Source organism: Lampetra planeri, chromosome 74 (assembly GCF_965212315.1).
Source record: "Lampetra planeri chromosome 74, kcLamPlan1.2.h2, whole genome shotgun sequence".
Classification (NCBI taxonomy): Eukaryota; Metazoa; Chordata; class Hyperoartia; order Petromyzontiformes; family Petromyzontidae; genus Lampetra; species Lampetra planeri.
Genome location: NC_136179.1, coordinates 4,883,722 through 4,899,864, shown reverse-complemented (window position 1 = coordinate 4,899,864; position 16,143 = coordinate 4,883,722). Strand labels below are relative to the sequence as shown.

Sequence of the window (16,143 nt, the reverse complement as noted above, 5' to 3'; positions counted from 1 at the left end):
AAGCAATCGTCTTCAGGTGAGAGAGAGAGAGAAAGCTGCTGAGACAAGGTCTTATATAGACCTGAGATGGGTGCATTAAGGTAGGTAGGTGGAGCTAGAGATGGTCCAACCACAGAGGCTAGGGCAGTGGCCTTTGTATTGTGAGAGATTAACATGTCAATGGCTGGGGCAGTGGTCTTTGTGCTGAGAGATTAACCTGTAGGGTGCCACCAAAGCTGTGGAGGTGGCCATTGTATTGTAAGAGATTAGCATATCAATGCTAGTGAGACATTCAGCCTGTCAATGCAAAGACATCCAACCTGGCAATGCAACTCAGAGAGTCGAAAATAACAGCTAACATCGGCAGGTGGGATGGAAACATCATAGCCAGTTATGACTTAAACTGGTTAATAATCCACAGTTTGCATGCTATGTGCACAAATTTAGATGTCCAAGAAAAAACATCATTTTTGTCCAAGCCCTTTCCTTGTCAAACTATGTGCGCTAAACAAAACCGCGCTTATATCGATGACAGAATAAAAAAACTATGCTCCGCTGACATGATAATGCACACTCCAATTAAAATGGATCTCTGCTGGCGGCAAGGCCCAATCATTAGCCAAGCAAAATACGTCCTTAGCAATGGCCTCATTAGCAACAGGCGTGCCTAACAACAGGTTTTGTTAGTAACAGACATCCCTAGCAACGGCTGGGCCTGCAGGAAGTCACAAAGAACCTGGTAGACAGAATGATGGATTGCATGATGCAATAATCAATCAGAGCAATTGGTGAATGATTGAGGTTACAATTACAGGAATTGAAGCCAGTACAGATTGCAAAGAGTGGAAGTAATATGCTCTAAGTGGGGGAGGCACCTTAGCATTCGAGTTGCCGCATTCCATACTAGCTGAAGCTTCTGCACCAGGACAAATGGAAGCTCTGCATGAACGACATTACCATAATTCTTTAGTTACTGTACAGTTTACTGATAGACAGCCAGTTTTGTTTCATCATGTTGAGCTTCTTTTTTCACACGCTGGTTCCCTGCTTTAAGTTTTACCCACCAAGCAACATAGCAGGAGGCTGTTTCTTCCTGACCTGCTTTTTTGCTTTTACCATCTACATGGCAGGGGCTCGGTCCCATTAGCAGCAGTTGCACTTTAACAACTCTGGCACCCCCCCCCCCCTCTCAGCCGGTCTACATAACAAAGGCTCAGTCCTTTGTTATGTAGACTAGCCATAGTTTCAGCCGCACTAACCTTACCATAATAATAATAAAGGGGGCCTGTCCTGGCTCCTCCCCCCTCAACCAATATATATACGGGGTCAGATCTCTTGGAATTTCTCATTTACTTGATACAGCAAGCGTGCTGTGACGGTTCCAACTGAAGACGGAAGCTTGTGTTGCTTCCGAAACGTCGTGTTTTTTATTTTATTTTTATTTTACTTTTATTAATTTTAAGTAAAATTTTTTACCTACGTGACTTTACCAAAAAAAAACAAGAATATGACATTACCATAATCAAGACGCGTCGATATACGCAAGCTGACAATAAGAGGGCGAAAACCACGGAGTTGTCGAATATGAAAAAAATCCAGATTTGACCACAGCTGCTACCTACGTAAGCATGTTAATGCTGCGGTCAAATAAATCCAAATACAGGTTTTTTTTGGGGTTAGATTGCGTAAATATATAAATGTGTCGTTAAACCCGCCACCACCCGACACAGCCAATTAGTAAGGTTTGTCACGTAAACAGAACATGCCAATTCGTTACTAGTGTAATGACTCAACTCGGAGACAGTAAGACTTTTATTTAACAAGCACCATCGGGATAACACACACCCTACGTGGGTGCACACTATTATTATTAAGTCCGTCTATTGTCGGCGGCATTACTTAGTTAGAACAGTTGGTAGGCTGTCTGACTCGCAAAGCCCCGGGATGGTGAAGACGGAGATGACGACGAGGAGATGGTCACAACAACGAGAAGGTGACGACGATGGATTTGAGCAGCACGACGGGGATCCCACTTCCAGCAACAGCCACAAAGTCCCCCACACTCTTATATTCTCAGCGTGGACTTGCTCCACCCTGGCCACGCCCCTTTTCTGGAACCTACTCACGGGTTCCCGGGGCTTCCCGATGGGCCCCTTATGTGACCTTTCCCCTAGATGTCCCTCTCTTGTGTATATCATGGCCTGCTGACTTGAGTTCCTCACATACACCGCAGTTCCCCTTTTCCCCAGCAGCAAAGCTATGCCACTACACTAATACAGCACATCGGTGTGTTGGAAAGCAAAGCCACAACATGGGCAATCAGAGTACGACGTTTCGCCAGTACTTACAACTAGCTTCATCAGGCGACAGACAGATTTGTGGAGAAAACTTCCTGTTTCGTTCTTTAAATAGAGTGGTAGATTTGATGGCATCACTTGTGAGCCCTTCTTGAGCGATGTAGGGGTGGGGGGATTTAATGAATGCATATGTAGTGACATAGAACGGTCACTACTGTGTCGGCCCGTACGAGGGCTGGGGGCCCCAAGGGGGTGCCTGGGGGGTCACGTGGTGGAGGGATCCGAACCTTCCCAGAGGTGGGGGAAGTGAGGCGTGGCCTGGAGAGAGCCAGCCACGCCTGGGCGGAGCCGGTCACGCCAAAGCAGATATAAGCGTGGTGTGAACGCAGAGCGAGGCTGTTGTACTGTACTCCAAAGAGAAGACATCATCGGTCGTCAAGTCCCGAGTCATCGTCCTGGGCCAGGCAGGCCGTTGCCTGCCTGGTCCAGTCTGTGTCGTGTTCCAGAGTGTTAGTGAGTTGAGGAAGGTGGTCACCACCTCATGTACAGTGTTATATTACTTACCGTTTAATAAATAGTGTTGCCTCCAAGCTGCGTGTGTGTGCACCTAATTCGAACCCACTACACATATAAATGACAATGGGTATTCATTGTCGGTTGGGTTATTTATATGGTAATCAACATACGTTATGCATGCACATTATGCAAACCCATTGTTCTTGTACCTCCTGTCGATTTTCTTTACTAATATAGTCGTACCAAGTATGGTGACCTGTATAGGCATTCATTTTAACAATCTATTATTTGATTATTCACTTCCAAGCAGCACTAAGGCTGTAGCTATCCGAATGCTTAAAATAATTTAAATTTCTCTCACTTTCAAAAGAATCCCGAATTAGTCTTGGCCAGTAGTAACTAGTTTTGCACAGAACTTCAACATTATCGAAATCAATTGAGTGTCCTTGTTGGCATGCGTGTTCTGCCACTGCCGACGGTTGTTTTTGGGAGTATTTAATATCTATTGGTGTTCTTTAAGTCTCGTGCTGATCATTCGTCCTGTTTGCCCACCATAGCATTCGCCACAAGTGCAATGAATCCGGTACACACCTTCTGTTGATATCTTCAGTAATACATATTTCGTACCAGATATTAATTTCTGTATTTTATGAACCATACCAAATCTGAATCGGATGTGACATCTGGCTAGTTTATCTTCCTGAAGAGCTTGGCAGGGTGGTTCCTTGCCGATTAGATCTTCTTGGCAACAAAATATGTTTTTGCCAGGAAGACCGCCTTCAGATACTCTCATTGGCAGATTACCAGGCCTGCCTGGTCAAGATCACAGTATGATAAAATCTGGACCAACAATGTTCCTGCTTCTGTAGTTCTTGCTTCTGCAAGCAGAGCTTACCGGAATTCCAAGGGGCGCTCACCAATAGGCGAGAGGAAACTATAGATGAGGTGCAACATTATCTATGGAAGAGCGGAGCATACAATCATCTGTCTTGACTTACTCATCGGTGGAACCATGAAACGGGAATAAAGATAAATAAGTCAGGAAGGCCATATCGAACCAAATAGACTCCATTTGCCTCTTGAACCGAATCCAAGGAAGTGTCGATCCACCACAACGTTTAAGAGGGATATAAGTTCCTCTAATTATACCCAGAATTACCCCGTGATCAGTCTATGAGGGAAGATTGAAGCCAAGTTTCCGAACTGTTAAACCCTGAGCGAATATTAGGTGAGGTGTATGTCCATGATCATGAGTTGAATCACACACAGGCTGGATAAACCCAATGGACACCATGGCGTCCAATACATCAGTGGCAAGTTCATCTGTGGGATCATCAACCCAAGAGTTGAAATAGCCCAGCACAATAGTGTGGGGACATTCCAAAATTATCAGGGAGATCACCTCTGAGGGAATGCATCTTCCAACATACAGAGAAGTGAGGATATAAATACTCTGACCAAGCCTAAAAAAACCACCAAGACTACCCAATCTTAAGTAGACAATACAAAAAATTAAACCGTTGAAAAAGGGGACAAATACTGATGAAGGTGAAGGGGCAAATACCCTAGCACTGGCCTCTGGGGGGGAGGAAGGGACATACGGCCTCAACAACAACTGACATTCGCCACTAAGTGGCGGTGACGTCACCACGTCGCTTGTGTCGGGCTATGTCCATGTTGAGGCCACGTGAAGTGTCGAACGCCTGCTGGCAGGAGGTCAGGGGGCAGACCCAGGTGCCACGGGTTGTCTGATTGAGATGACTTGCTGATGAACCACCTGTACCCCTACTGTGCCAACTTTCTGTGCTTTACCCACCCGGCGCTCTGCTCGTTGTTGTGAACGTCGCTTCCCCCCCCCCCCCTCCGTTATTTTTGGAGTGTGACTGCCTCCAACTGCCCAGTAGCGTCCTTCACGATCCTCCTCCACATAGGCCGATCTTGACACCACTGGTATCAGTCATCAGCAAGTCCACTCAGCTCCACATCCTCCTGTACCACATCACTCCATATCTTCTCTAGCCTGTGCCGTGCCCATTTAGCCCCCTCGATCTGGCCGAACAAAAGCTGTTTCGGCATGCGGTGGCTGGGCATGTGGGCTACATGACCCAGCCAACGCAGCCTTGCCTGCTGGAGGAGCTCACCGATGGGACTTTGTCCACATCTTTCAAGGATATGTGAGCTCCTCACACAATCCATCCTGGTTAAACCCAAGATGGATCGTAGGTAGGCCAGCCTAAATGTTTCTAACCGGCGAAGATGTTCCATTAGGGGGGTGACCATTTCACAAGCATAGAGAAGGGAGGGCATGACTGTGGCCAAGAAGACCTGAAGCTTCGTGCAGAATGACAGACCAGGTAGCTTCCACACAGCGTTACACACTCGATGAAAATATAATGCCACTCGCCTGATTCGGAGTGAACCCTCTGCTGTCAAACCGGAGCCAGTCATGAGCACACTGCCCAGGTATGGGAAACCATCCAATCTCTCCACAACTGCCCTATCACCAATTGGGAGTTGTGCGGGTGGAGTGTCCGATGGTGCAAAATACCCAGGCAGGTGCTTAGTTTTGGTGGGGCTGATAGTAAGTCCCCACCTCTTAGTAGCAAGCTCCAGTTTCAGCAGCAGCGCCTCCAACTCCTTCTCTGAGTGAGCAGCAATTACCAGATCATCAGCATACATAACATGGTTGAACAATAGGGAGCCATCTCTTAACCGCACCTGGGCATCGATCAGCCTCCCATTGTATCTGTACCAGATGGAAATTCCTCCAGTACAACTGACGTGGTCGAAAAAGATGTTAAATAATGTGGGAGCCAGAGGACATGCCTGTCGCACCCCAAAGTGAACAGGGAATGACCCCGAATCCCGGCCACATAGTTTTACCCGGATTCACTCACCATCATGAAGGTCTTTAATGATCATGAGCAGTGGGTCAGGGACTCCGAAAGCACGAAGAACAATCCAGAGCCCAGGCCTACTGATGGTATAATAGGCCTTGACCAGGTCAATAAAGCAGAGATGTTGGTCTTGTTGGAATTCCCTACACCCCTGCTATAGCAAATGGACAAAAAATATGGCCAATGTGCAGGACCGCCCTTTCCTGAAACCACATTGGGGCTCCGCAATTCTCTCCTCAGCGTGCCTGGCAAGGCGATGTTGAATAATCCTTGCCAGGACCTTTCCCGGCACACTGAGGAGTGAGATGCCCCTGTAGTTGTTACAATCTGTGCGGTCCCCCTTCTTCAAGAGGGGGAACACCAGGGTATCCTTCCAATCCTGTAGAACCAGTCTAGTGGTCCAGACTGTTGTTATGATGTCATGTAGTGCAGTCTGTGCACAAACGCCACCCTCTCTCAGCATTTCGATTGGGAGATAATCTATGCTCGGTGCCTTTCCTGGTCTCAGGCTCTGGATCGCCTTCAGTAATTCCTCAACAGATGGTACCTCAGCCAGCACCACAGTCTCAGCAGGGTCATCTCCACTTTGATCCACGATGTTTTCCAGACTGAGGGATTTCCACTCTCCCAGGACCTCACAGAAATGCTCAAAAAATCTGCAAATCTGTTCCTGAGGGTCGTAGATTGGATCACTGTTCTTTCCCCTAATGATGGTAATAGGTGTGGCGCTGCAGGTTACTTTTTGGATGGAATTAAAGAGCGATTTGTGATCGCAGGCCATTGAGGCATACTCCATCTCCTCAGAAACCCGCGACCACCAACTATCCTTGCAGCACCTCACGGCTCTCTGAACCTCTGAGCGAAGGCTGCGGTAAGCCTCTCTAATGTGAGATGCTGTAGACGATGAGAGTGGTCCTGTCGTTTTTGCTCAGCTAGCCTAAACACCTCCTCTGTCAGCCAGGGTCTCCGAGGAGGTCTGGACCGTGTACCCAAAGCAACCACTGCAGTCGCATGAGTCACAATCCTAAACCTCGCCCATTTCCCCTCAACATCAGGAGGAGTGGGGGACGATGCCAACCCCAGCCGCAAGCGATGATGTAATTCTCGCTTGCAACTTTCATCAGCTAGCTGAGACCATGCCGCTATGAGTTTGAATGAGGTCCTGGGTGTACACCAAGGCCGTAATTATAATATATATTGGGGGGGACACATCCCGCCCAATTTTCAAATATGCTGAAAATGTCCCCCCAATATATTGCTAAAAAAACTATTTTGCTATGCTATGTAAATAAAATATACAAATTGCTAAACCTTGACCACAATATCTGGACTTGTCTTCATATAAATCAATGCGTAGATGTCTGTGCATATGATTGTGGTTATGGTTGTACTTTATTAATCCATAATCTCTGCCATTACATACAATGAATCAATAAATGTAAAAAATAAAAGTTGAAACAGAGCAATGTAATACAATACATTATTGTAAAAATTTAAATAAAAAGTCCATCCCATGTGTTAGTGAATTTTTTTATATTTTAGGCAAGAAATTAGTTTTCAAGATTTGGTCTCCCCCAATGTTGACTCCGTGGCTACGGCCTTGGTGTATACCTCCCACCGGAGTGGAAGAATGGCAGGCGCATCTTACAGATGACAAGTCGATGGACAGTGGGCAGATCAGCTCCACGGTAGGTCCTGATGTCAAGGACATGGGCCCGCATCCACTGTTCCATCACTATGTAGCCCAGCAGATGTTCTTTCTTGGACCCAGAATGCATCCATGATGTTGTGTGGATGCGCAGGTGCCGGAACAGCATCATGACCAACAAGATGACTCGATCCCGAGGGGCCACTTTAGCCAGCACCTGTGACAGGAGGTCATAGAAGGCATCTGACTCATCAGCCTTGCCTGCATCCCTCCACGGATGTTCGTCGTCGGTTGGGGCATAATTAACCATGACCACCACTCCTCGCCTCTGGTTGATGGAAAGGCGTGCCCAAAGTAGCCTGGGGTTTACAGCTTCCCACACCTCACTGCCACGCTCCCATGCCCCCTTCATTATTTTGTTCAGGAGAAGAGCCACTATCTGCTGTTTGGCAGTCTCCTGCCCCACATAGAGGAATGTCCTCTCCTCATGGTTGCAGGAGCCAGAGCCGGTCCACCGGACCTCCTGAATACCACAGAGATCCAGGTGGTACTGATCCAACTCCTGACATAGGAGTGGCAGCCTCTCTTCTGCAGTGAGCGTTCGAACATTCCACATGGCCATCCGAAGTGGCTTTTTGGTGTTTCTGGAGGAGCTCCGAGGGTAAAGTCTCCTGGCTCCGCCAAATGGGGTTTGGCCAGGAGACGTTATAGACGCCTATCCCCCCGGGGCATCCAGCACACGCTTAATACGTTTTTTGCATCGTAGTTTAGTGGTAGTTAATTGAAGGTGGAGGGGTTACCAGCTCTTCGCACCCATTCAGAGCCCCCATTTGGCCGCTGTGGTGGTTACAAACGCCATGAAGGGAAAGGCCAATACAAATTGGACATCCCACCATTGCACTGCCCACCACAGCATTGCCATCCGGCACCACGAGGAGGTAGGGGGTTGTTTTTCCAGGACAGACAGCCTCACGCACACAAACACGTGCAGTCTCCTAAAGACCAGGTAGCCTAAACAGCGGTGGAGGTGGCCGAATCGTTGCAGAGACGGCTGTATAAGTGATGAATCGGCCGAGCCGCGGTGGAGGCAGTTGAACCACGGTGCAGTGGCATGGTATAGGGGTGTAGTATATTATTGCAAAATTTGGATTTGTCATAGGTGTGTGGGTGTTTCGTCAGTTGGTCTGGTGAATGTGAACGATTAGACTGATGGCTGGTTTGTGTCAGGTTAGCGGTGGTGATGTTTGATGAATGTCAGGAGAGTAGTGCATCTGGTGAGGGTCAGGTGGACTGGTAAGTGGTGTTGTGAAACCAGTGAGCAAATGGGGAAGATAAGATACCCCGATAGTACAAAAAAGACGTAGCATTCACAATTGTACAGTATTTCCAACGATTACTTTAATCTCTACTTTACAAATTATATTGTAGGTAACGCAATAGTTAATCCCCCAAAATCATAGTTTAATTGGTAATTTTAACATGAAAATAAATATGATAAAGGCATAATTTAAATGTTTTCATATGTATCAATGTTTATCTTTGTGCATCTCTATTCATCTCTGTTTGGGGCGCCACAGTAGCGAGGAGATGTGATCTCCCTCGCCTGGTACGCAGGAGCCTGTAGTCCTTTGGTATTGCCCTCCACATTTAGAAATGTGTGTTTAGATTATTTGGCTACTATAAATCCGAATATAGGTTAAGCTAATTTAATTAGCCACTATGTGTGACCAGGTCATCAATGAAAATAGCGAATAGCTCAAGTGGAATTTACCTGCTAATTTCCATCTCTGTTTTCATCTGTGCATTTCGCAAAAATAAAGATATTGCACATTTGTCACACACAGACCTCCCGCGTGAGACAAGGCATGCTGCTGCTGCCTTACATGAATGGGCAGTGGTGACAACGACTGTGGTCAGTTTTAGTCTCAGATTCACGAACAGCTGCGCTGGTCAGTCTGCAGCACTTATGATATGGACTCAGTAAGCGACGCCAGCTGCATACTATGTTATTATTATTGCATGCGTTCAAATTACATGTTTTTGGAAGATGTTTGCACAGGTCATGCGAGGAGCGGCGTAGTCGTGGCGTCCGAGGGAGACAAGGTCGTCTTGAACTGCGCTCTGCCACGGAATGTGACAACCCGCAGTTTGGAGAGTATACAATGGCGAAAACACGACGTGAATGTGAGTTCGTGCGAAGAGTGAAGTCGCGATCGAGCGACATGAGTGCAATGTGAGCATTATGGGTGTCTGTAAGGGTTTGTGATTGATGCAGCTGGTGAGCGGTGGCCAGAGGTCACAACCGGGTACCCGATACCCGTACCCTACCCGATACCCGGCTACCCGTACCCGGCCGGGTACGGGTATCCATTTGCCACCCTGGTGCGGCCGGATACGGGTAGACCGTGAGTCACTGGTGAGTAACCATTTGTCACTCATTTCGGGTAGGGTACGGGTAGGGAACGGGAACCCGTACCCGACCGGGTACGGGTACCCATTTGCGACCCTGGTGCGGCCGGGATATGGGTAGGGGTAAGGAATCAAAACCCGTTTGCGACCTCTGGCGGTGGCGCAGTGGTGAGTGCACCAGCGGGTAATTTCCCGCCAGGACCGATGTTTGATGTTACAATTGTTAAAATCGGGGATGGGGCGAGTTGTATATCCAGTAACCGCATTCAAAAGGTAAAAACACCGTTCCCGGTTTGCGGCACACATATGGATTTACAATGCAACATGTTCACTTTTTAACTGAGAAACGAAGGGAGTAGCCATTGTGTGATATGTAGCACATCGGACTCATCGATAGACAGGTCGCGTGTTTGGTACACCCACCCTTTCCAAGACGTCTAATTAGCGTGGAAGAGGAGGCCAAATACCCTCTAAAGAACCCTCTAGTGGAGGCGCTTCCACCAGCAGTGGCGCAAAGCGAGAAATTACAGGGGTGCACCTGTATCCTTTCAAATGAGATACGAGGATAAAATACCCCACGGCGGCTTTTGTACTGTGACGCGTGCGAACCGGTGCATTTGTAGTAGAGTTACCAACTCGATGTTCACAAACTGGGAGAGCTAATCGTTGACAAGGTTTTCCCGCTCAAACTAACGGTCAGGGTCTCACAAGTTGTGAGAGCTGACCGTAAACAAGGTTTTCCCGCGCGACCTAACGGTCAGGGTCAGATAGGGTGAATTGGGATCCTAAAGCAGATTGGGAACGACCAATCACAGGGTTCCACAAGGTGGCCGGGGATTGGACAACCCGGCCACGAACAAGTATAAAGCCAGAGCGCTCAGAGCTCTCGGGGAGTTCGACTACACGAAGACCCAAGACGGCGGAAGAAGCCTAGGACCCTGGACCAAGCCCTCCAGCCCTTATAAGGGCTAGGGTTCAGAGTAACCAGTGGTCGGGGAGACATCTCCCTAGGTCCAGTCAGAGGACACTGAAAGAGCGGGATATTAAGTAGCCTGTAGGGTGCCGAGGCTTGTACGTTCTGAGTGTAACGAGTGAGGGGACCGTATACCCCTCAGTGCATAGGGACTGTGTTCATAAGACGAATAAAAGTGTGTGCTACAAAAGACGTTGAAGAGTCCGTCTGTACAACACTACACATTCATTACTAAAATTCCAATTAAAACGACTGCATGTTCTATAATTTCGAAACTGGCAATCGACTAGGATACGTTTACCCTTTAACAAGTTGATTTGTTATCCATGATCCGCTGTAGCGGCCGGCGAGGAAGATGGGGCTATTCCCCGCTTCAGGGCGTTCTCACTCACACAAAAGACAAAGATCCCCCGTATAGCCTTAACAGACTGTTGGGGCAAGTGCTGTTAGCGAGCACCTATGAAGCCCGGCACGGTACACAAAGAGGTGGGTGGCCAGTACCACGCCCGTCCGCCTTTGTCTCCCTAGTGGCAATGTTTAAACACCGCACTTGGTAGTCATTTGAGGCTGACTCGACCTAGGGGAGGCCCAGGACCGGTTCAAATAATCGTCACTAGTGTTGGCCGTGAGCGAGAATTTTACTTGGGTGGCCGGGTTCGCAGCGCAGCGTACTGACTGCTACACTACCGCTCCCCGCTCCCTCCTCCCTCTACACTACCTCTCTCTCACACACATGCACACACGTGCGTACACCCGTGTGAGAGAAAGTTCGGAGACACGTGCACGTGTGTGCCTGTCCTCGCAGAGCGGACTCGCCGGTGGCGGGAACAGCTATGGGCGTTGGGAACCCAGTGCGCTGAGCATCTCCATAGGCGGCCATGAGTCAGCGGTGGAAATGTAAAATTCCCATTACGAAGGGGTGAGTAGGGGGGCAGTTTCCCATAGCCACTACCCAAGCTGCTGATGATGTTGTTGCTCTAGCTGATGTTCCTGCTCCTCCACTGCTAAAGATGAGGGAGGGAGCGGCGCTGCCGATCTCCTGTGTGGACATCTGATGAATGTGTGCGAGTACATTATACGTGTGCTCATATTCTATATATATAAAAGGGAAATTTGTGAAAATGTGTGTCTGTTCGAAATGTTTAGCATACTTCCCAACATGCAACAAACTTGAAATTTGGCATGTTGGTAGCTTCCAGACTGTATACAATGCAAAACGTATAAAAATATACTTTTGTATTTTGGTGGGGGGGGGGCGCAAAAATGTATATATTTTGCACGGCAAGTGAGCGGTGATGTCACATCTGTAATGTTACCCGCATGCGGAAGCGTTACGCAGTGTGCCTGCTGACGTCACGCACCCCCCCACCCTCCGCGTAAGTCGTGTATTAATCCAAGACAAGAATCCTAGCTGCTCGCTAAAACCACTTTCCACAACAGCATGTGAAGGCTATATTGGGAATAGTTGTCTTTGAATATATGTCACGTGTATGCTAAGAACCTTGTAGCCTGAATTTAAATCCATGGCTAACATCAGTGGCGAGCGACATTTGAATCGCTCCTGGGCACTCTCTTCACTATCCCGCACTGACCAGGGGTGAGGTAATGGTCACACAACCCTCATGTCCGAAAAGGCGTGCAGTGGCCTTCATTGACCAGTTGATTGACAAAACATAAACTGTATACAGCACCTTCAAAAACACTCAATCTACGTTCAGGGTGAGAACCAAATGAATTGTCTTGATGGTCTACACGTGTCATCTGCTTAGATCATTTACCACTCGAAGAAACTTGAAAAGCCATCTGTTTTTCATGGACTCGCCTTTACGGGGAACATATCAGATGGGAACGCTTCGATGGCTTTCCTCAACATTCAAGTCAATGATTCTGGGCATTACACTTGTACCCTGGAAGGGAAAAGCACTTCAATCGTCAACAACTTCTGTCTGGATGTCGAAAGAACATACACCACCACCACCACAGCAACAGGTATTGGAGACTTGTCTGTCTACACAAGCTGACACGCCCTACACGTCCATTATTTACCCAGGATAACTTCAGTAAGTCTCAGAACTTTTTCAGGAAGGCCTCGCATTAAGATATATGGATAATTCCATTAATGAGCGCATATAAATGTGAGCAGAAACTGGAGTTCCCGGAGAAAACCCAGGCATACGAGGGGGGAGAAACTCAGCGCTTCCGTCAACCTCGCTGAAGCTGTTGCTCCATATACGCCCAATGTACGTGCTGAAGAATGTTCTCTTTAAGCAAAATTTGGGTGTCTATATTCCAAATAATGGGGCAAATCACCATAGATGATGGCCTCAACTCGAATTGCCTCGATAGTGTTTTGAGAAAAATGTATTAGTGCACTGTAGTTGGCTATTCCCACCCATAATAGAGGTTTTTAGGTTAGATCATGTAAATATATAAATGTGTCGTTAAAACCCGCCACCACCCGACACAGCCAACTAGTAAGAGTTGTCACGTAAACAGAACATGCCAATTCGTCACTAGCACAGCACACCGGTGTGTTGGAGAGCCAAGCCACAATATTTACAAGGATTCATGTCTGCATTAACCACAATACTTGCAGTCAAAATGCAAACAAAAACACACTCTGATAATATATAAGGGGAAAAACCCTATTATTATATTTTGGTACTGGCAAAGGAGGTATAATGATGTAGATGCTTACCCCGAGCCCTCATTACTTTGATAGTGCAGTGTCTTTAAGCTGTACGCCTTTTGGCGTCATTTGGTCTAGCACCAATTGAGACGAGGCTCAAAAGAAAGCTGTCTCTGGTGTGGACCGACCAGTTTCAAGGACAATGCCTCTATTATCAGTGTGTTTTTTGTTTGCAATTTGACTGCAAGTATTGTGGTTAATGCAGACATAAATCCTTGTAAAAAGGTTTCAGTTTTGTTGCCATAAAAAAGGAGAAAACCCCTATTATTATATTTTGGTACTGACAAAGGAGGTCTAATAAAGCAAATAATTATAACATTTTATATTTGAGCCTTGGCCTACAAAAGGTTGAATATGAAAGTTTTAAAGGATTCTGAATGTAAAAATGAAATTAATTTTAAAATGTAATGTTTGAGCACGTTTGACACGAAATCCAATACAATGTAAGGCCCGTTACTATTTCTCGTGATGTGACGAAATAGGCACTTGCTAAATTCTTAAAAAGAGCCTAGAAATTGCACGTTTTTATCAAGGCCTTGTCCAGCTTCGGTTAAGAGTGATTACAGGTTCTATTCCTGACTCGAGGGGTCGAGTTTGTACGTATGTTCTACCCTTGATTTGCATGAGTTTCCTCCAGGTTTTTCGATTTTCTCCCCATAGCTAACAAAAAAACATACGATGTAACCATTGTGGGCCAAACATCCCAATGCTACAAATATCCTGCAAGTTAACTCAATTGTGATCAAACACATAGCAACATTGCTTCCTGTTGATAAAAGCCTGGCAGGACCCTTCTGAAAAATAGATGAAACTCACTGAGACTTTCTTTGGTACCGAAGAGTAATGATACATAACCCCTGCCCTTTATTCTGTAACGCGGAAAATTGCCAATCAAGCTCCTATCATCGGTAAGATTGGAATCGCACGATAGATTTTTAAAGGTCCGTTCCCCATAGTAGTCCGTCCGTAGGTCTGGATGAACGAGAACGTTTCCTAAGTAAACATGCACACGTTAAAGTTTGTTTTTAATGTGAAAAAGTGAAATCGAGAAGCGTGTAGGGGAAGTTGCGTCGCTGATTAATTGGTCGGGCTTCCCGTATTATAGCCGATATTGAGTCTGAACATTTTGTTCATTTGAGCGTTTAATTGCCTGCTCAGAATCTACAGCCACACAAGCCCTGCACGTTGAGAACTACTGGAGTACGAGGATGACAGTGATCGTGGGAATCCCTGTGTTCGCCATCATCCTCATCGTCCTTCTCACATGGGGATACCACAAACATCATAAGACCGTTAGAGCTACAACGCAAAGGTGATGACCCATTGTCTGATTAAATAGTAATGCTACATACCGTATTCATATAACGTCGTCCACGTAAATTTAATTTCAAGACGCTGTACAATTTGTAATGTGATGCTTTCGAAATGGAGGCGCAGGAAATTACTGACAGACGCTCGGGAAGGCAGCCAAAACTGACGCTATTCACAACTGTCCAAGCTCTCTGGTCATATATTGGGATGTTTGGCCAACTCCAACATCAGCTAAGCGGTCAAAATCCGTATAAAAATGCTTCTGTAAGTAAACTGCTGTCAGTGAGCTAAGGATGATTAGCATAATCTCCAGCAACCACAATCGATGTAAATAGGAACCATTTTGAAGTTGCAGAGAAAACGTGATCTGGGCTGCACCTCAAATGCAGGGCTTGCTCTGCGAGTGAAATAACACTTACAGCAGTAGCAATGGTTTCTTAGTGTAGTCGTCATAAACAAATGTGACCAATGTAACTGCTCACTAAGCATCGCTCAATTATGTCACTTTCACGTCCCTGTAATGAGGCAGATAAAGATGGGCATCCAGGAACGAAGAGTGAACAATTTATATGTCAACAGATGTAAGTGGCCATATTTGGAATTATCTCGTGAAATGGATGTTACTTTCACCGTTACGTGGCAGTCAATATAATTACGATTAATGCATGTTTATCATTATCATCATCACCATCAGTTACAATCTATTTGCACTTTTATTAAGTGGATGTTAGCATTGAGACTGATGTATGGCTTTTTCTGATGACTACTATGCCCCACAGAAAAATGCAAGAGCGGCCATCACACATGCAGGAATATGCTAACATTGACAAGTCTGTAAGTATTATACCATTCTCCGTCCTCATACTTCAGGTTTTATTGAATTTATTTTAGAAAACTTCGTCTTCCTTTGGGGTATTTACTATTGACCATGTTCAGCGTCAAAGTCAAAGAATATAATTCCCATCTTGACAATTTACAATTTATGGGGACATTTTCCCGCTGTCAGCGGTACAATATAAAAAATATAGGCATATCTCGCTTAATGAGCATTCCTTCTACAATAATTTGGTGTTACGAAAAAAAATTATTGAGACTTATTTGTTCGCAAAACGTCGCAAAACGAGCAGATGTTCAGTTTGCAAGCGGAGACTGATCGATAAATATGCGTCCCGTGGCACAGGGGGCACCCGGTGGCCCACAGGTGTTTGTTTAGCTGGTCTCTTGTGCTGTGCCCGTGTGTTTCGTCGTGTGGGGGAAGGGAGCCTTATGGTGATTCTGTAACAAGTGGCTGGGGGGCGGACGGTGGCGCTTTGGTGAGCAGTGCCATGGGGGGAGGGCCATTTTCTATTGGCCATTCCCCTCATGGCGTTGGTCGCCACCACAGTGGCTATGAGGGGTTCTGGATTGGTGCGAGGGGCTGATGG

At 46.6% G+C, this 16,143-nt stretch overlaps 1 protein-coding gene across 1 annotated transcript in view; it reads left to right on the top strand.

Moving 5' to 3' along the window:
* LOC144737849 (uncharacterized) overlaps positions 1 to 16,143 on the top strand; it is a 42,285-nt gene that overhangs the window by 11,257 nt on the left and 14,885 nt on the right. Inside the window, exons 2-5 of the mRNA XM_078620722.1 lie at positions 9,385 to 9,521; positions 12,489 to 12,708; positions 14,567 to 14,720; positions 15,499 to 15,553. Of these exons, the coding sequence (XP_078476848.1) occupies positions 9,385 to 9,521; positions 12,489 to 12,708; positions 14,567 to 14,720; positions 15,499 to 15,553 (566 nt within the window). The remainder of the gene's footprint in view (positions 1 to 9,384; positions 9,522 to 12,488; positions 12,709 to 14,566; positions 14,721 to 15,498; positions 15,554 to 16,143) is intronic.